Source organism: Lissotriton helveticus, chromosome 7 (assembly GCF_964261635.1).
Source record: "Lissotriton helveticus chromosome 7, aLisHel1.1, whole genome shotgun sequence".
Lineage (NCBI taxonomy): Eukaryota > Metazoa > Chordata > Amphibia > Caudata > Salamandridae > Lissotriton > Lissotriton helveticus.
In genome coordinates, this window is record NC_136068.1 from 1537822619 (window position 1) to 1537843589 (window position 20971).

Below are 20971 nucleotides of genomic sequence, written 5' to 3' on the forward strand. Positions count from 1 at the left end.
CGAGCTCACAATCCTCGAGCTGGAGTGTCTGTGGATCGGGCCGCGGCAGCGCCAGCAGGCCAAGCTGATAGTCTCACAAGGCAGAGGGCCGCGGCAGCGCCAGCAGGCCAAGTCGATGGTTTCACGAGGCAGAGGGCCGCGGCAGCGCCAGCAGGCCAAGACGATGGTTTCACGAGGCAGAGGGCCGCGGCAGCGCCAGCAGGCCAAGATGATGGTTTCACGAGGCAGAGGGCCGCGGCAGCGCCAGCAGGCCCAGATGATGGTTTCACGAGGCAGAGGGCCGCGGCAGCGCCAGCAGGCCAGTCACGGATGAGTTCTTCTCGGGTCTCTCGACTCCAGGATACAACTGGCTTCCTGGTCTGGCCCTGCCCCAGTTATAGGTCTGGTCCCCTTTGATGTCCGGACCCTCGCGCCTGGGGGCCGGGAGGTCCGGGATGAGGGAGTCCAGACACCCAGCAGGGGGCGGAGCCAGCGCCCAGGCGGCCGGGGGTGATCGACACCTGGCGGAGGAGAGCCGTTGACGATTCCTTTCTCCCATTGACTCGCCAAGTGGTCACTCTGCCTCCTGGGGGGAGGTTGGTGCCTCGATGTCGGGCCCGGCCGGGCCCCGGGTGAGGGTCGAGTTGAGGCCACGCGGCCTCGTGCTGCAGTGCCCCAAGATGGCGGCTGGGCCGAGGCCGTGGTGTGGATGGTGACCCGGGCCAGCTGGGTCCGGAGCTGGTGTCTTGTGGGTGAGGGATTGCAGTGTACTTCGGGTGGTCGTCGGGGACTCTGGCTGGGGATGCAGGGGGAGCCAGGGTCCAGGTCCCATTGCGGGGAGGGGGGCAGCCCGACCATGCGGCCTGTCCAACACAGCTGCAGAAATTGTTTGCCTCCTTTTTAACGTTCAATGAGATAGAAACCACAATCTGGGTGTCATCGGTGTTGGAGAATACCGCAAGGGCATAACTACACATGAGATTGATAAGGGGAGTAACATATTAAAAAGCATAGGGCTGAGGGAAGATCCCTGGGGCACATCACAAGGGAGGGAGAAGGAAGAGGAACTGGAGTCTCTCATCTCCACGAGCTAATGTCTATAGCTTTGGAACGAGCTCAGCTGAGCCAGTGAGGAGCGAGTGGTCAATTGTGTCAAATGCATCAGATTGGACAAATAAAATCAGTGCAGCTTTGCCGCGCTTGTCGATTACCATTTTCAACTCCTCAAAGGCTGCTACCAGAGCAGATTCAATACCGTGGTTTGCTCTGAAACCGCACTGTGAAGAGTCAAGCAGCAGGTAAGCATCTAGAAATGATAAAATGTCCTTGTTCATTGCCTTCTCTAATGTCTTGGGAGGGAAAGAGGTGAGATGCCGGCAGGGTCGGACTGGGAACCAAAACCGGCCCTGGCAAAGTGCTCGGCCGGCCCCCCAGGGGAAGGTTGGGGGTGCGACCGTGCTCTTTGCCGGGGCCGGTTTTCGGCCGATTTTGTTACAGGGCCGATTTTGCAGCCTGTAACAAAAACGGCCCCCAGGGACACAAAACCGGCCCCTACCTTTGCGGCGCACCGGAGGATTGCCCGGTGCCCACAACGGCCAGTCCGGCCCTGGATGTCGGCCTATAGCTTTCCACCTTTTTTGGGTCCATAGCAGGTTTTTCACCAATGGGAAAATGGAGGCTTTTTTCCATTAGGCCGTAAACTACCCTATAATTAGTATCTCATTCAGTAGTTCCATGCGTAGACAAGCCGTTGAGCCAGCGATCAGATGGAACTTTGTACAGTAGGGGGGGGGGCTGGGGCGGACTTAATGAGACTAACTACTTTTTCCTTAGTGAAAAGGGTGAACATTTCAAATTGTGGGATATTTGGGCGCCTGTGGAATTGCTGTAGATCCAGCTAGTTAGCATGGGTTGAAAGATCTCCTGTGCCCAGGGTGTTCTAGGAATGATTAAAATCTTGAAAGATAGAATTGATATTGGACTGGGGAAAAAAAGCAATCGGCCAGCTTCTTGCAGAAGGATACATCAGGGTTAAAGGTACCACTGTTACTCCAATTTGACAGAGATATGACTGTCTTGAATATCTCCTGGTTGTATTTTTAGCTAAGCTTATCTTTTCAGAGAAGTATTTAGTATTGGCTGTTTTAATTAGTACCTTGTACTTCACAAGTAGAGATTACATGTGGAGGTCAATGGGAAGATACCAAGAGGCAACGAGATAGGGAAATGGATGTAGTACAAAACAGAACAGGCCACAAACTAGATCGACTAGAAAGCAGATGGGGCTCGAGGCTGCTGGGGGCAGAGCACAAGGTTGAGGCAGGGCCAGAGGAGGGCATGGTCATAGTGTACATAAAGGACTGCATAGAGGACCATGAGACAGCCAGCTCTGTAAGAGACACAGGTGTGGAGGCCATGCAGAGTGGACAGACAGCTAATAGAGGCCAGGGTTCTAGCACAGGACACCAACAGGACTCAGTACCGGGGGAAAGGTGGAGGGCGTAAGAGAACCGAGCTGGTGAAGAAGCTACGGCACACCACTGTTCTTGGATACTCGCTGGACTTTTTAGGGAAGAGCAAGAGATCGCCAGGTAGGGACAGGGCTGTAGGGCAAGCAGGCCTCTGTTGAGCCACAGAAAATAAAGCAAAGCTGGACATTAGCCCGATAAGGCAACTCTAAGCTTAAAGAGAAGAAAGTGGAGCTGGGATTTCACTGGGACATGTGGAATTCATTATATAATGTTATGCTAGCAGTAGGATTCAGCTGCTCCCTCCACACACACACCCCAATCCAATCAAGCCCATCACATTCTCCAGTGCCATGCGTGCATCTTACCGTTCGCCCAGGTAGTCCCCAATGGCAGTCTTGTTCAAACCTTCCCCCTTGTACAGGAACCTGGCGATTTCCTCTGGCGTGTTCTTCAGAAGATCATTTTCCTGCAGGAACAGGATTCCCTATGGAGAGAAGTTGAGTCAGAACATGAGGAAATGGAGCACGTGTTCCATATAACGGCCCACACAATAGCGTCTGGGAAGAAATTACTCAAACCAGATCTGCTGGTAAAAGGAATCGCGTGTGTGTAAATTCCAAAGCATTCAGACAACATCTGAAGGCAACCAGCGGTGGGTGGGCCTCATGCGCTTGAAAGGAGTCAGACCACAGTTTGTGCTGGTTAGTGTTTTCCACAAATATGGTACAAGCATTAGCAAGGACAGAACAAGCTACTTAAAGGCTGCACTATCTTGAAGCAAATTACTTCAGATATCGAGCATTTTCAGACGCTGGCCTAGTTTCAGTGACTGGCAACAAGTGTACCTGACAGTCTTAAGATATGCCTTCATTCTTTGCTTGCAAAGCAGCAAGCAGACAGACCACAAACTCGCACTGCAGATTTCTGACACCTATTTTATTCTCAATGTTCCTTCCATTGGCCAGGATTGCACATCATCTGACGGGTCTGCCTCCACCATATGCTTTCTAAATTCGTGTAGCAAATGTTATAATACATGCAATTACAAGAAGGAGCTAGTGATACCATGCCTTGCATATGGGTGTAACATATAACACTAGCTTAGAAGTCAGTTGCACAACAAGCATATGTATCCATATCACTGCTATGGGCTACCTATAAAGAGTGCCACATGGAGCCGTAATATGTCAGAAGACTTCTCCCCCCCCCCCCCTGTTTATGGTTTAACAAAATGTGCAGGATTGAGAAGAAGCAGCACACAAACTTATTACAGGTTAAGCACATTACTATTCAATAGCTTCTTCACATTTACACTTACATGCGAAAGGACCCCTAGATGTCTTTCGGGGAAGCAATCGCAGGAGTAAGTGAAACTTGAGCGGTTACTGCACAGTCACACAACCAGCTCCTTATTTTCAATTACAGGTCTCGCATCCCGATCATGGCTTCTTTAAGCCTAGCCAGCATTAAACCAGTGCCATAAGCATCAAGACTAGTATTAATTTTTCAAATTAGTCGAACATAACCAGGTAATTCAACTAAAGGGGACAATTGTACTATTTTGGGGAGGGTCGCGGGGGGGATTCTTCAATAGGCTTTTTGTTGCCTTTGGTGTATTTGTGACTCTGAACCTCTGCTTGCCTTTACTGCCCCCGTTAGGTATGGGCCACAAAATTTGCCCCTCGATGTGTTGGATTGCAGGGGCAGCATCTTGTTTTTCAATATCTGGGTCTTATTTTTTTTCCCCCAACATGTCATTCACCTGGGGACCAAAACGATGTTCTCCATCTAACGAAAAGTTGAGACTGCTTTGCTGCATCTCTGGTTTAAAACCGGATACACAGAGCCATGCAAGTCTACGGAGCAGTTCACAGGTATTCAGGCTGCTTGAGGCAATGTCTGCATTGTATAGCGTACAGAGAATATTGGCACGGAGGATCCCTTTACCCTCCTCAACAAGCGCCTCACCACACTTCCTGTATGGCTTGGTGAGATGTTGCATTGGTGCCTCTGTCTCATCCAATGAAATCCATCATACTTTGATATAAACACTACTGAGCTGGTGATGCACTTGCTTTCTTTATCTGGGGTTGGGGCATCTCTGTGGCCTGGGCTGACGTCCTATTTCAGGCTGTGTGCACGATCAGTGAGTCTAGGGAAATCTGTCCCCTAATGTACAGTGGGCCTTCAAGAGGGGCCTTGTATTTCTTTTTTTGTTGTTTTTTGATACAGGGTGAAACTATTCTGGCCCGGACATGGCCTTTAATGTTGACAATGGCTGACTTCAGGATGCCATTTAACATGTGGGTAAGAATTTAAGGCTATGTTCAGTCTTAGAGATGGTCTCAACTAGGAAACAGTCTTCATTCTCAACACACGTACTTTGAGACAGTGTGTTGAGGCGCTCTCTCCATTACAGCATGATCTGTTGTAGTGTAGTCTGGGGAAAATGGTTTTGTTGGATAAGGTGGGGAAATCAACATTGTTATCCTCCCAAGGATCATCCCCTGCGGGTTGGTCTTTTGTGTCCCATACAGGCTGCAGAGGTCTGAGAAGAACTGAACAGACCCCTCTGGAGGATGGTCTATGGAATGGCCCAGATCACAGGTCCTGCTGGAGCAGACGTGTAAAATGCTTACGGCATGTAGCTACTTGACAGATGTCCAGGACAGGCACTCTGCATGCCAATGCAGTGGTCGCAGCCTTCGCTCTGGTACAATGAGCCCTCAGATCTTCTGGAGGCTGCTTCTTAGCCAATGTGTAGCAAATCTTAAAATGGAGAACTATCCATCAAAATGTCCGCTTCTGCACCACCTTGCCCTTCTTTGCGCCGGGTAACCCCCACAAAAAGCGGCTTGTCCATACAAAGCTCCTTGGTATGACCAATTTTAAAAGCTCAGCGCTCTTTTCCAAAGCCCAGCATACCATGATTTTGTGGAAGGGTGACTGGCTGCCAGTATTACAACAATGACTTTGGGAGGTAGATCAATTGAGATGAACTGCCACCTCTCAAGCTCCATGCATGGAAGTAGGTGTAGGTTGAACAGGCCTGGGTGAAAGACTGCGCTGGTGCTGAAACCACTAAGACTTCAGATCTCCCGGCAGGGCTTGCATGTCTCTTCTGGCATGGTCATTGATCAGAAGACAGGCAGCTACCAGGCCAAGAAGCCTCAGAGCCATCCTTCCTGAGATCCAGGACAGAGGCTGAAACAGCAGGATCCTAGCCCAAATGACCTGGACTCATTGGTCTGGAGGAAAGGTCCGGAAGTGCACCATATCAAGGATGGCTCTGATGAAAGAAAGACCCTATGAGGAGGTCGGGTGTGACTTTGACTGTCATTGCTAGGGTTCTCAATTTACCTGACAGTTTGCCGTTGTCTGGAGGTTGTCAACCACTAACTGTAAAGAGCCCGCCTTCAAAAGCCAGCTGTTGAGGAAGAAGGCCACCGACCACCTCCATTACCTTAGTGAACAGCTCAGAAGCAACAGGGAGGTCGAAAGGGAGCACAGCAAACAAAATACTTGTAGATCACCTTGTACTGCAGGTGGCACTAGTGGGCTTGCATAGCATGGATGTGAAAATAGGAGCCCAATAGTTTCAACACCACCATCTAGTAAGCTGGGACATAGAAGATTCCAACTAGGACGTTGGCCGTTGTCCTCCAGCACAAGAAAGTAGCAGAAACAAAATCCAGTCTGCGCTGACAGGACTGGTACCCTTTCTATGGCTCATCTGGCCAAAAGGGATGCCCCTCTTGGTGACAAGACCAGAATCTGTCAATACACCAAGTCCCCGGCATATCCCCAACTGTTCAGGAGGTTGCTGGAAAGCGGCTGAAAGGACAAAATACATTTCTGAGGCTCAGCTCTCTTTAAAGTGAGAACCGAAGGGCATGGTCATTAGGGATGTCTGGAAGCCCCCAGAGTAGCCTGTGGATCTCATCTACGCATGGCACCGGAGCACCACACTTGTCCCAATTGCCCATCCTAGACAATCAGTGATGTATAAGCTTGATCAGATGACTAATTTGATCCAGACTACTCAAAATGGCTGGGATGCGGCTAAGGAAGCCCATATATCTTCTGGGACTGCCGGTGAGATCTCACCAACCACGTCCAAAGTGCATGGCCGTAATGTCATATAAGGTAGCTGGAGTCGCCCAACTTCAAGGAAAGGCTGGCCAATGAACACATTCTCTTGCCAAATATTTCCATAGGCCTGGACAGGAGTAGTAGTTCGGGTTCAATCTGCTGGTGGAAGCCTGCACCATCAAACTCTCAGAAGTTGAGTTTTAGGTTAAAAACTCAGGATCGCCTGGCACTGGTCTACAGTGGCGCGTGACCTGGTGTTGGCTGAAAGGACAGAACACTGCTGCACTCATGTACTCAAGAGCATATCGGTGGTAGCCTCATTGAAGGGTAGGAGAGGTTCAGTCAATGGCAGGTCAGGCTGAAGGTCTTCAGAAAAAACACTTGTTTTTGCCTCAATAGTGGGAAGGTGGAGGTCAAGGGTTTCAACAGCCCTTCTAATGACACTTGCAAAGGACGTACTTTCCTCCGTTGGTGGCCTGGGGTGGGGAGGGGAGAGGGGAGGGGAGAACCAACAGAGTATCTGGTGAGGTATCCAATCACCAGAATCTTGTAAATCAATGTACCAATTATCCTCTTCATATGGTTGGACAAACTCTTTTCCATCCCCTCCATTGTCATCTCCATATGGCTGCCTCTGGTCAGAGTCCAAGCCAAAAAGACAGTGCAGTGTCTGTGCGCAACTGTGAGGTAATGGAACAGTGGCGGAGTCTGAGGGATTGAGAATTGGCTGAACTACATCAGGATCTTGGTGCGCCCTTCAACAAGGTCAAGACTTATTCAGCTCAGAGTAAGATACCACACTATGTTAACCTGAACTCGGCACCGGTGGAGAACCCGAAGCAGATTCAAAGGGCACAGATAGCGCCACCGATGGATCAGCCAGCGATAAACTGATAGGATGCCCTTGCGGATCCTTGGAGCCAGAAGGCACGCCAGAGAAAGCAGGAAGCCTGCCAAAGATGTGCAGTATGCCCTTTCAAACAAACTACAAAGTATTCATAGAAATAAGCAAAACCCATATGATGTGCCATATTACACCATCAAATTAGCATGTTTTGCCACATGATTTAGTCAATTCTGTCACATAATGTGGCCGTCATCACCACATAATCCCAGTGGCCCTGACCATAGTCTTCAAAGTCTTACACAAGTCACAAGTCACAAATCCAAAAAGTGCAAAACATCCAGAATCCGGTGGCAAGAATGTGCTTTAATCTCAAATATAAACATGCCTCCATAGCTTTAAAAGTACTCCATTGGCTCGCAGTAAAGTAAAGGGTTCAGTTCAAAGTTGAGTCTGGTATGCACAAAGCCAGCTAGAAAAGAAGCATCTACTGTCTGCAAAATCTGCCTCCCTGTACCTACTCACAAAGAACCTTCTATAAAAAAAAAAGCTGCCTGATTAGAACGAAAGCAAAGACAGATTAAACATAGAAAGAACTTTAAAAACTCTGAATCCTCATCTTTAGAGTGCACAAGAATACATTTTAACACATATTTTAGTGCTTCTTAAAGGGCATTACGCAATCTATAAATCTTTTACGCGATCTATAAATCTAACTACACTGGTCAAATTTAGTAAAGATCTAAAATCCACTCTTTTCCAGGATGCTTTTGGTAAATTACTGCCTACACAGCACTATCATCTATCCCGCCTCTGGGGCATTACATGCAACTAGATTGTACTAACTCCTCCATCCCTGCATTTTTTTCTCGAGGAGATTTCGGCCCTGTTGCACACCCGATTCCTGCAATTTGCTTTTTAGGGGGAACTACAACCCATCTTGGAGTCACTCATCACCCTTAATGAAAAAGGTTCAATGGTTCAACAGGTATACATCCTGCAAATTTCTTTTTAGGCCCGCCACAACTCCCACCCACATTAGAGCATCTATCAGAGGAGCACCTGTACGTCTTGTACCAGGAAATTGAGTCTCTTTTGGCCCCAAAAATATGGATAGAGATATAGATTAGCAGTCACCGTACTTTAGACCTCCACCCGCAAAGCACCTGCTTGTGGAAGGACAAATTCAAGATACTCACACCGGCCCAGCTTCCGTCTGCTCTGGACCAAGCGTCTGAACGGTGTTAGTTGATCTGCAGGGTGCCTACTTTAAAGTACCTGTCCTGTAGTCACACACAAACTATGAGGTTTAAGGAGGGCCAGGAGCATTTTCAATTTGATGTGATTTCCCTTCAGCCTCACCAGTGCCCTTGGGATGTTTACAAAAATTATGCAATGTTTATTTGTATAGCGTATAACTCGCCTCGGAGAGTATCCTGCTGCAGAGGCAGTATGGACAGAGCCAGGTTTGGTGAAGAGCCAGTTCTTTATTTTCTTGTGTAATTCAAAAATTGAGGAGGGAGGATACTCCGATGTGCAAAGGCACAGCATACCAGGTTTTAGAAGCGAAGGAGGAGAAGGAGACAACCACTGGACCAGGTACCTTCATATGCTGGGTGAAAGTAGGGGTCTGGCTGAGCAGAGGAATTTGGGCGGTTTATGAAAGTTTAGAAGGATTTTGAGTCATGTAGGGCTATAATGTTAAAGGCTTTGTATGTGTGTATGACATTTTTTGCAAAACACCTTTGGAGGCTGGGGATTCCAGTTTTCCCCTACCTTGATCACTAGCTGTTAAAGGCAAGCTCGCCACAGTCAGTAGTAGACCACCTCCAAATGACCTCCCAACATTGCTCGAATTGCCTATCAAGTTCCTAAGTCAGACCAAACTCCTTCACCAAGGCTCCCTTCATTGGAGCCATCCTGGATACAGTGTAGTTTCGGGCCTTCCCTGTATCACAACGTGGCCAGGAGATTTGGGATATGATCCTGATGATGGGAACTGGGACTGGTGAGGGTGGCACTGAGACTTCTGAGATGCTGGGCATCCTGCTCGTCAACTATGCCAGGAGACATATGTGAGCTCTGCAGTGGAAGATGAAGCCTCAGTGGGCCCAGCACCAGAGGGACATATTTGATTCTATCCCAGTTTTTGAGGAGAAAGCGAACAAATGCAGAAGACCTCTCTTCTTGCCCCACCCAAAGCAGACAGAGGGGACCGATGTGTCACTGCTTGAATGAGGAATTCATCAGGGAGAGGGGGAGTTTAGAGGACTTTGGTGAGACCAGTATCCACATCAGTCTGGTGGAGTTGTAGGCCATCCATCTGGTGCTAAAAGCCTTCTTACCAGCCTTTCAAAGGGCGGCTGGTTCAGGTACTCACAGACAACACTACCATCATGTAGTACTGCAACAAGCAGGGTGGGGTGTTGTCCTGCCCCATGTGCCAGGAGACACTTCGTCTCTGGAGGTTACAGAAGTGCCAGGGCATCTACCTAATCGGGCAGGTTCTTTCAACACCAGTACAGACAAACTCAGCCAGCAGTGCTGTGCAGATCGTGAATGGAACTTACACTTCAAAGTGGCACAGGACATCTTCCAGCAATGAAAATGTTTAAATCACCTGTTGTGGTGCAATGTTTTGAAAATGTTTCCAGGCTATTTGGTGATTGACAGGAGGACACAACCATTGTTTTGCCCAGGTGCCCAAAACATTTCTGTCAATGCCTCATTAAAAGGGAGACGTGGTTATGAGGAGATCTGCCCTGCTGCAGACCCTCCAGGAATACAATGATTTTTAACTCCTCAGAGGGAAGCTGAATATCAAGCACTTCTGCCGCCCGCCAGGTGGAGAGGGGAGGCTTGTGTCACATGATGAATCTAGGCCAATGGCCTCTTGAAGGACCAGAAAAAGGTTCACGTCATCATATAGTTACAATGGGTCATTGCATTCATCCTTTTGTGGCTCCAGGTCTGAGAATTGATAGTGTAATGGAAGTGTATCAGACTGGGGTTGCACAGGTGGTGGGTGTGACGTTAAAACAAGGTTGTGATACATTTGCTTCCGAGTCCAAAAAGACTATGGGGGCCTCTGATGGTGTCAACATGCTGGGCCCAAGTGCTGCCATATTGAGAATTGGAGCAGGCATCTGCCCCAGAGTTGGTGCAGACCCTGGAAAAGGGTTGGGAGGCCCAGCTGGCATTGTGGACAGATGCCCTGGCGGTAACCAGACTGGAGGCCTACTCACATCCATGAGGCCTGGAATGTGCCAGAGGGATCCAAAAGGGTACCAAAGATCAGCAACATAACCTCTTTGAAGGCTTGAATTAATTGCGGCTTTGCTGAGGTCGCGAGTAACTTTGGCGAGGATCAGTTCAGAAGTGGGGGACAAAGACAGAGACTTAGAGTTACCCTGGCATCCACGTAACTTCTGAAGAGTAGCGGGAAGAATGGGTGTTATGTTTTGTCTTTTCATATTGCTCTTTTTTCAACTTACCTGAACACTTGGAATGGGTTGACGACCTATCTTGGGATCGAGAACGCGACTTCAAGCGAGACCAGGCCTTTTAAGCTTTCCTATGGTGCTCGGAGGCAGAGTTTGTCCCCATGGGCCTGGATGTAATGTGTAATGTGTAATGTAATGTAATGTAATGTATAGGCATTTATATAGCGCACTACTTACCCATAGGGTCCCAAGGCGCTTCGACCACTGCGAAACCCTTCCTGGCTTCCCTGAGAGATGGTCCCTTAATGGGTATCTCCAGGGTGAGACCAGGCATCCCCGGCGGTCTGGTGGGGCCGTTAGTGAAGATGAGGCAAGCTAATGCCCAGAGTTGCCGAGTGTGATCGCTGATCAGAGTGGGCACCGAGGCGAGAGAATTATCAAGTCCGCTGACCCTGGTCCAGAAACCTGCCGCGCCGGGAATCGAACCCTGGTCCCGGGCCGTCCTCTGCTCTCGGGTCTGCCGCCTCTAACCAGTGAGCCACACTACTTCACAGGATGACCTTCAGATTCATCTGAGCAAATTTGCTGCCCTACTAGAGACAGACTCATATGGGTCTGTCGCAGCCATCGGTTTGTGGCAATTCGTGCATGGTTTGAAACATATAGTTTCTTACCTGTTGGTGTTGTTTTGCAGCTTGAAGATCGTTCTAGATTCACTATGCTGTGCATTATTCCGCGGTCTAGTGGTTGGGTACGGATACGTAGTCTTTTTTCTGGGTTTTTTCTTCTCGTAGCCCAGGTGGGCGTCAACGTCCCACCATTTGGTGTCCTTGCTGTGACGTCGGCACGCTTCCTGCGGAAGCTCCCACCTTTGGCGCCATCTTCGGATTTTTTTTTCTTGTTTTTGTGTCAGGTTTGTTCTTCCTTTTCCAATCTTTTCAAGTTATTCCTTAATTAAAAGGAACTCCAGATTTGTCTCTTTTAAAGAGTCTGATTGTATATTGTCTTTGTATTCTCTCCTTCTCCTGCCTCATCTTTTCTGACGGAGATGGGTGGGTTCGCTAGTCAATCCAGAAAGATCTTCAAGCTGCAAAACAACACCGACAGGTAAGAAACTATTTGTTTTGCAGCGTGAATCGTCCTGGATTCACTATGGTGTGCATAGACTTTGTAGCGGTTTGTTATGTTTGTGGCGGCTTGGTGCAAGATGAGCGTTGGCTGTTGAATATATGTTGAAGCACTTTCTGTCCTACTTGTGCTTCCTTGTTCATTTGTTTATCCACACAGTAGTGCATAGTGAACGTGTGCACTGAAGCCCATGTTGCCGCCAGGCATATGTCTTGAATGGGTGCGTTACCCAGGAAGGCTATTGTTGCTCACTTTTTCCTTGCAGAGTAGGTCTGTGCCCCTCCTAGTAGTTCTTGACCTGCCTGCGGCAGAATTGTATAGTTTGTGCGATCCATCGTGCAATGGTGCCCTTCGTTACTGGTCTTAACTGCTTGCGAAGGACACAAAGAATTGCTTTGTTTTCCTGTGCGCTTTAGTTCTTTCCATGTAATGCATTACTGCCCTTCTACCGTCCAGAGTGTGCAGTGCTCTCTGCGCTTGTGGATGGTTTCTGAAAGAAGCTTGGTATCTGTATTGTTTGGTTCATGTGAAACCTTGACACCACCTTTGGCATAAAAGTGTGGGTCCGTTCTCATTACCACCCTGTCATTGTGTATTTGAATGTAGGGTTCCTGTAGCGTCAGTGCTTGTAGCTCACTTACCCTGCGTAGCGAGGTGATTGCTACGAGAAAGGCTGTCTTCATTGTGGGCATTTGTAGTGAGGCCTTATGGATGGGTTCAAAAGGCGCTTTCATAAGCTCCGTTAGAACTAAATTAAGGTTCCATGCCGGTGGCGGCATCCTTTTGGGGTGGGCGATCCTTTTAGCCCCTTCCAGGAATCTCTTTACTACTTGGGATGTAAAGAAGCTCTTTCGCGTCTCACCTCTTGTGTAGGCTACTATCGCTGCTTTGTGTACTCTCAGCGAGGTAGAGCTTAGGTTTGCTTTGAGCAGGTGTGTTAAATACTTTAGCACAGTTGATTCCTTGGTCAGTTTCTTGTGTAGTCTTTCCCTTATGCACCACTGAGTGAATCTTTCCCATTTTGCCACATAGCACCTCCGTGTGGTATGTCTCCTTGCCTCCCGTAGCACCCCAGTGTGTTCTCAGGGTGTTTTAGGTGTGCAAACTCTACGTCTTCAGGAGCCATGCAGCTAGGCAGAGGCTCTCTGGCTCTGGGTGAAGTACCTCCCCGTTTTGCATGGAGAGCAGGTCTTTTCATTTTGCAAACTTGTGAGGTGGTCCCTGCGCCCTCTCCACTATTTGTGAGAACCAGGACTGCCTGGCCCACTGTGGTGCAACCAGAATCAGTGTCATGTTGCTTGTTCTGCATTTGCTGAGTACCCTGTTTATCAGTGGTATCGGGGGGGGGGGGGGGGGGGGGGGGGGAGCGTAGGTAAATGTTTTCGACCAGCTTATCCATAGGGCATCCCCCTGGGATTGTTCCCCTGGTTGCCTGGATGCAAAGTATTGGCATTTTGCATTCTGGTGTGTTGCAAATAGGTCTATTTTTGGTGTTCCCCAATTCTTGAATAGCTTTTGTGTTTCCTGTGCATTGAGCTCCCACTCGTGGTATGCTGATGTCTGTCTGCTGAGCCTGTCTGCCTCCATGTTGCCCTTTCCTGGTAGGTGTATTGCCAGGAGGTCTATTTCTAGTGGGATGGCCCATCTCCATATCTCCTGCGCTAGGTTGGATAGTGCAACTGGTTGTGTTCCTCCCAGTTTGTTGATGTAGAACATCGTTGTTGTGTTGTCGGTTTGTTTCAACACTCTCTGCTTGTACAGTTGTTTTTGGAAGGCTTTTAGGGCAAGGAACACGGTCTTTAGTTCCAGGTAGTTGATGTGCCTGATCGCATCTGTTGGAGTCCACAGACCTCTCACCTTGAGCTGGTTCATGTGTGCTCCCCATCCCCTCTGGGATGCGTCTGTGGTGATGGTCACTGTTGGGTTTGGTGGTGTTAAAGGCTTCCCCCTGGTTATGTTCTCCTTGTTCCACCACGCTATCTCCTCTTGCACTGCGTGCGTTAAAACCACTAGATCTTCCCAACACCCTGTAGCTTGTGACCATTGTTGTTGGAGCCATTCCTGGAATGGTCTCATGTAGTCGTATATTGGGATCTAGGTGTATGCTGGACGCCTTCATCCACATGATCTTGCTCGCTGTCAGAGCTCGCCCCTTCTGGTATTGACGCGTCTCCTTCAGCAGGTTAAGTGTTCTCTTGTCGCTGGGGAACACTTTGCTCTGTATGGTGTTGATTTGTGCGCATAGGAAGATCTTCACCTGTTCTGGTTCCATTGAGGATTTTACCCAGTGTATTGAGAATCCCAGTTCTGTCAGCGTCTGTGTGACCCGTTGTGCATGTAGTTGGCATTGTTTGTAGGAGCTTGCCTGTATTAGCCAGTCATCGATGTAGGGGTATACATGAATCCCTTCCCTCCGTAGGTGCACTGCTACTGCTGCAAGGCATTTAATGAAGACCCTTGGTGCGGATTTTAGTTCGAGGCCAGGGCTGTGAACTGGTAGTGCGCTTTGTCAATGGCAAATCTCAGTAGATGTTTGTGTTGTCTGTTCATGGGAATGTGTAGGTAGGCATCTTTGAGGTCTATGGTGGACAAAGTCTCTGTCACTTATCTCAGGAATAACCTCTTGTATGGATGTCATCTTGAACTTTTGAGTCTTTAAGTATTTGTTTAGGAAACGTAGATCCAGGATGGGTCTTAGCGTTCCGTCCACCTTTGGTACGAGGAATTAGAGTACACTCCGTTGTTGCTTTCTTTGAACGGTACTGTTTCTATCGCCTCCTTGTGGAGGAGTTCTTGTGCTTTCTGTTGGAGTAGCGCAAGTTCTTTTGCTGAGCGCGCCTTTCCTTTTGGTTTCCTGTTTGGAGGCTTCTTTTCCAGTTCTATACAGTATCCGAACTGTATGATGTGGAGTATCCATTTGTCTGTTATTTTCTTCCACTCCTGGAAGAAGTGTTTTAGTCTGCCTCCTACTGGTGTTACATGTTCGTTGATCCCTGATTTGAGTGCGTGTAAAACTTTTGTGCTTACTTTGTTGTGCCCCTCCCCTAGAGGTGTTGTGTGGGTGGCCACGTTTGGTGGAGCGGAGTCACTTTGAGGTGGGTTGCTGGCCCACCTCTTCTTGTTTGTCCTCGTCCATTTGCACTCCAGCGAAAAGACTGGTCCCTGGGCTGGTATTGCTAGGTTTGCTGCTGCTGACCTTGCTGCACTTGGTTGTTGCCCTGGTAGTTCTGCTGGAATGTCTGATGTGACATTCTTGACTGGTTCCCCCCTCTTCCGTTTGGTCTCCGTTTCGGGGTGCCCCTTCTCATTCCTCTGAACTTGAACACCCCCATGGACCTTGCAGTTTCATTTTCCTTCTTGAGCTGCGTCAGTTTCTCATCTACTGGCGCTACGAACAGTGTTTCTCCATTGAAAGGTGTGCTCAGAATATTATTCTGGACTTCCGGCTTGAAACCCGACATCCTCAGCCAGGCATGCCTTCTTTTTTGTTACCCCAATCATCATGAGCCTGCTGGATGTGTCTGCCGCATCCAGGGCTGATTTGAGGCAGGAGTTCGCCATGTTCTTGTCTTCCTCCACCAGGTGTGTTGCTCTCTGTTGATATTTTTCAGGTAGGTGTTTGAGTAGCTGTCCCATCTCCTCCCAATGCTGGTAAGTATGCCTGTTGAGTAGGGCATCAGTTGGCAATGCGCCAGTGGATTGCTGCATTCCCCTCTATTTTTCTTCCAGTGAGGTCTATCCTCTTACTCTCTTCGTCTGGAGGTGGGCCTGAGTTTGTGGGAATGTTGGCCCTCTTTCTGGCTGTTGCTGCAATGATGGAGTCTGCCGTGACGGATCCCTGGAAGTATGGTGAGTCCTTAGAGAAATGTTTATACTTCTTCTCTGTCCTAGGTGTGACAGACCTGCAGCTTGATGGTTCCTTGAAAGCTTCCCTTCCCTGGTCCAGGAAACTTGGGAGCAAGAGGAGAAATTGACTCCTAGTTTGAGTGGGGGAGCAGGGTCTCTAAGAGGAAGCAGGCTTTTGGTTTCTCTTCTTCCAGTTTCACCCCATATGCTGCTGCTGTATTTCTGATTACCATATTGTAGATACCAATGTCATCTGGGGGCGAAGGCCTCGAAGGATATGTTTCTACAGCCTCTTCCGGGCTTTCGGCGTCGAGGTCCTGCCATTCCAGGTCCTGTGCCACCGAGGATGGCAACCCCGAATTTGTTTTCTGGTCTTCCTCGATTTCTCCCTCATAATAGTATAGGCCCTCTTGGTGTTCCGGGGGCTCCGGAGTTTTCGGCGGCTCTTCGGTGTCGAACTCCTCTTCGTCCTCGATGATAGTCGTCTGCTTCGACGGGATGGTGAACCTTTTCATCCGTTCGTCGAATTCCTTTTTCCTCTGCAGGATACTGTCAATTTCGGCCTCGAGCCTTCTCTTTTTTCTCTCCATCTCGGCGGCCTGTTTGGCGTTGAGGGTTTCGGCCAACTCTTCCATGACTATGTTGCCTTCAGGTCCTTTTCCTTCGGTGTCGAGCTCGCCTTTTCGGGGACGTGCTTCGACGACCTAGGCTTGTCTTGGGTTTTTGCCGACTGGGAGTGCTTTTGGAAGGATCCGCTGGGCTGTTTGTCCCTGGATGCCGCTGCGTCTGTCGAATGTTTCGGCGTCTGTGCTCCTTTCGAGGACTTTGACTGTTTTGAGAGTCGGACTCTGATTTCCGAGAGTCTGTCGGAGTCTTAGGAGGTCGAAGTCTCTTCCCTCCTTTGTGGTTTTCGTACCAGTCTCTACGACTGTGTAGTCATCTGGTCCCTTGCGATATTGTCCTTTTCCCCACTGGAGAGGCCCAAGTCCCGGAGCGATGGAGGTTTACCTTGGCCTTGCATGTTGTAGTTGGCTCTCATCTGTCTCTCTTATCGCGAGTGTCTTCGGGGTAAAAAGCCGAGCAGGAGTTGCAATCCTTGCTCTCGTGCCTGCAGGCAGAAGTTGCAAACCAGATGCGGAAGAGGTGTGGCGCCGCGGCCAGGGCGACTGACTCCGGAATCGGGGGATCACGGTTCGATCCCCGGGGCCGGCGGCAGGTTAGCCCAGCACCATGTGACTCTGGGCAATAGCTTGCTTAATCTTCCCGACGGCCCCCAGCGCCTAGAGACCCTAACGGGTGATTGTGCGCTTTACAAATGTGGATATATATATATATATATATATATATATACGAACGTCAGCGGTGTGAAACCTTTGAGAAAGCTCACGACGACACGAGCGAAACATGTCAGGAAGACAAGGCTGCGTTTTAAATAAATTGTTGCAGGCTTTATCGTGGTGTGCGGCTAATTACCTTCCTTTCTTGGAAGGTGCTGGGGAGAATATATATATATATATACATATATATATATATATATATACACACACATATATATATATATACACACATATATATATATATATATATATATATATATATATATATATATATATATATATATATATATACATACACACACATATACTGGTCCTTCTGCGCGTATATGTGGTGGCAATTACGGCAGAATTTGAAGGGTGTTCTGTCCACTCCTGCGCTCAGGTTGCTCCCTGTATGCGCACTCCATTGAACGTTGAAGTTTTCGATATTCTCCTCCTTCGTCCCGGTTCAGTGGTCTTGATTGAGAGATGTATTCTCCATTTTTTTGGGTGGTTTTCGGTCTTTTTCTTCTCCTTTTCTCCAAAAACTCTGTAACCTCTCGGTGACGATCCAGACCCAACGGCGGAAAAAATAATCTGAAGATGGCGACCAAAGGTGGGAGCTTCTGCAGGAAGCATGCCGACATCACAGGAAGGACACCAAATGGTGGAACATCGATGCCCACCTGGTGAAGGGACATCTGTCCCGCAATGCATTGGGATTTGGGATCATGAAATGTTTGTGATGAATTACTTATTGAATATCATCTGAGTCTATATGATTGGAATATACGACCCCTTGGATTAAAATAATTCGTGAACTACTTGTTTTTTTTTAACTTGAATAAACTTTGAAAAATTAGAGGTTGAATACCTATTTAGGAGCACCGACAGGATTCAGAGTGGGAATCCCCCACACCTCTCTGGTATTAGTCTTCACTCCTAGTCCCTCACCAGCCAGAAGGGACATTCCTGCGGCACCCAGAAACGTCATACTTTAATCAAGGACTACCGGTTTTGAGTTTTTTAAAAAATCTGGTGTGCCACACCATCCTTCTTTTGGTTACAAACCTTCTTTTTGTTTTAGCCAAATTGTACAGCAGATTAGATGCAGTTCACCATGGCTAAACGATAGGGGTGCAGGGTGGGGGCGCAGGGTGGAGAGTAGCGTACCGTGGAGTAGCGTGTCATAGAGTAAAGTGGCATAGAGTGTCGGAGAGTGCAGTGGCATAGAGTGTCGCAGAGTGGAGCATGCATGGTGTGATAGAGCACTGTCTGGTAGGTTTCAACCTGAAGAAAGGGTTCAGATGCCTGTGTGTCAGTCCTAGAGATACTTGCTGCATAAAAAGGATATGTCTCTGCTAACTCTTCCTCACAGCGAACAGTGACACTGACACTGACACCACCATCTCTTTCGATGTCACCCCCTCATTCCTTACATGCGCTGGAATGTTGGTTTGCCTTTTGCTGCAAGTTACAACACAATAGAATTTAGAGAGGCGAATCAGTGAAACCACCTTTCCTCTTACAGCACACAATTATAATCTTAAAATTAGACGGAGGTAGAAATGGATGCTAATCAGCGTCTATTTTAGACAAGCTAGTGTTTATGCCAAATCGATCCTATTTTCTCGGTCGACCAGTGCCGCACTAACAATAGCTACGGAATTGAGAAAAGAAAACAACAAAAAACCAACTAAAGTTCAAAAAGATCAGACAAGCTATAAGGCTTAAGATGAAAGACAAACCATCAGTACCACCCCACTTGGTCAGCCAAGGCCCAAGCGCAGGGTGATCACCGGACTGGCACAATAAGGCACGCTTTGTTAACACACAGCACAGGTAGCTCTGTACAGAAGCAGGACCTTTGAAATGCGCACAGAGTGCCTGAAAAAGAGGTCCATCATGCCAAGCATGCACCCACGAGCGGGCACAGCTACAGAGATTGTTTTTTTAGGTTTCGCCTGGCGTCCACTCCACAGCAGTGTCGCGCAGGCGAAATCTTTTGTTTAACAGTGCGGGGCTTTCTCCCGCCTCTCTCTTCCATTGACTAGCGCCATAAATGGAGGCTAGCCATTGGAAGAGATCTGTCTGTAATTGTCCGAGCAGATTCGCGGGCGCTCCGCTGATTTTTTTCTCTCTCCGCCCCTTTGTTTACGTCATGCGGCGGTGGGTGTTGTCTTATTCTTTTTTTGTCACTATTTTTGCGCCGCCATTTTTTCACGGAGCTGGAGCGGGTGGGTTATATACAAGATGCTCGTTTCGCTCTTGCTCATTACTCCTTTATCCCTCTCCACGATTTTCTCTTCTTCCACAAACACATACATGGGCAGACATGGGGGACTTTGGGGGTCACCTTTAGTCTGTTCTACTGCGATAATTAACCCTTTGCATCCTGGGGTCAGCGGGTCAGCACACTTCAGCCACGAAGGCTCTCTTGCGCTGACTGCAGTTTGTCCGACCACATGTGCACATCAGCCTACTCAGAAGTTACTTCATTCTCTGGGCTGGGGGGCAACACGTTATTTGCCAATGCGTTTTACTGTCTGTTCTTTATTCTTTTTACTTGTAACCATCCTTCTGGCCCTCCGCGAAACCGGAAGTCAGGCATCTACTGCCGGGACGGGGGCGGGGCCTGCAATCCGGCAGGAAGTCCCGCCCGCCGCCGCCGGCCCGAGGAAGTGGAAGTGTGGCCTGTTGCGGGGCTCCCTTGTGCTGAGGGAGCCCCGGAAAAAGAAGAGGAGCATGGCGGCTGGTCGTCAGGGCTCCCATGTGCTGGAAGGAGCCCCTGGAACAGAGGCAGCCTGGAACCTCGCCGGCTGCAGAGTATGCGGCGTGAGCTGTGCTGCGGGGCTCCCATGCACAGAGGAGAGCCCCGCGATGTCACCAGACAGGAGAGAAAGCATTGCAGGTGAGCGGGGAGGACAGGAGCCTGCCCCGCCTCCCTCAGCATGGCGGTGAAGCCCCGGGCCCCAGGAGGGGGGCCCGGGTGACGGAGAAGAGACCTGCTGCTGAGTCCCGGTAAGTGGGGCTCGAGTCTTGTGCTCATGTGCTCTTGTGCCTTGAGAGGCTGGTTCGCATTGCTCTCGTGTGTATGTGCCCTTGCATCCGTGGCTGCACGCGTGCACCCCACACAAAGGAAGCACGTGGCATGCTGCAGGTTTCATCCTTCTCATGCCCTCTGTAGCCTGTCACCGAGCCTAGGACGTGGTTATACCACCAAGTGGAAGGACAGCTGGGGGGAGGGTGGAAGCAACAGGGGTAAAGCTGTGGCGTCTGTGTGCCACCGATGGGCAGAGTGCCTAGGGTCAGGAGCGCATGTCCGCAGTCCATGTAGGCATGTTCTAAACATGAGCCTGCTGCTGGAGTCCGCGCTTTCATGTGCAGGTGCAGCGTGCATATACGTCTGCTGTCAGGTCATGCCACAGAGGTCAAAAGTGGCATGCCTATATCCCTGGCGCTGAGGGCCTCGTCCAGTGACCTAAAATTACAGTAAGTCAACCTTACTTGAAAGCAGGGCTGGGGAGGACAGCCGTCCGGAACATATTGAAAACTAGGCTCCACGCACTGCCAATTCTGGACTTTAGGACCCTTTGGAAACAGTGTGTCTGGGAACAAGGGATGTCGCCTGTGTCAGTACCGTACAGAATCAGCAGGGCACATTATTTGCTGCTGCCCTGTGTTGCTGGGTCAAAGGCAACTATATCTAAGGTCTCTGTTCTTGCAAAACCAGGTGAGAACGCGCAAAGAGGCTCTAAAGCTCACCTGTACCATCACGAAGCCCACGGCCCTCGCACGACTTGGCATGTTCCAGCAGAAGCAAAAAGTCCATAACTCACAAGGCGAAGCTCA

General features: G+C 49.1%; 1 protein-coding gene across 1 annotated transcript in view; it reads right to left on the minus strand.

The window, feature by feature from the left end:
• Positions 1–20971, minus strand: part of CYTH2 (cytohesin 2) — a 273336-nt gene that overhangs the window by 83633 nt on the left and 168732 nt on the right. Inside the window, exon 4 of the mRNA XM_078654983.1 lies at positions 2816–2934. Within this exon, the coding sequence (XP_078511109.1) occupies positions 2816–2934 (119 nt within the window). The remainder of the gene's footprint in view (positions 1–2815; positions 2935–20971) is intronic.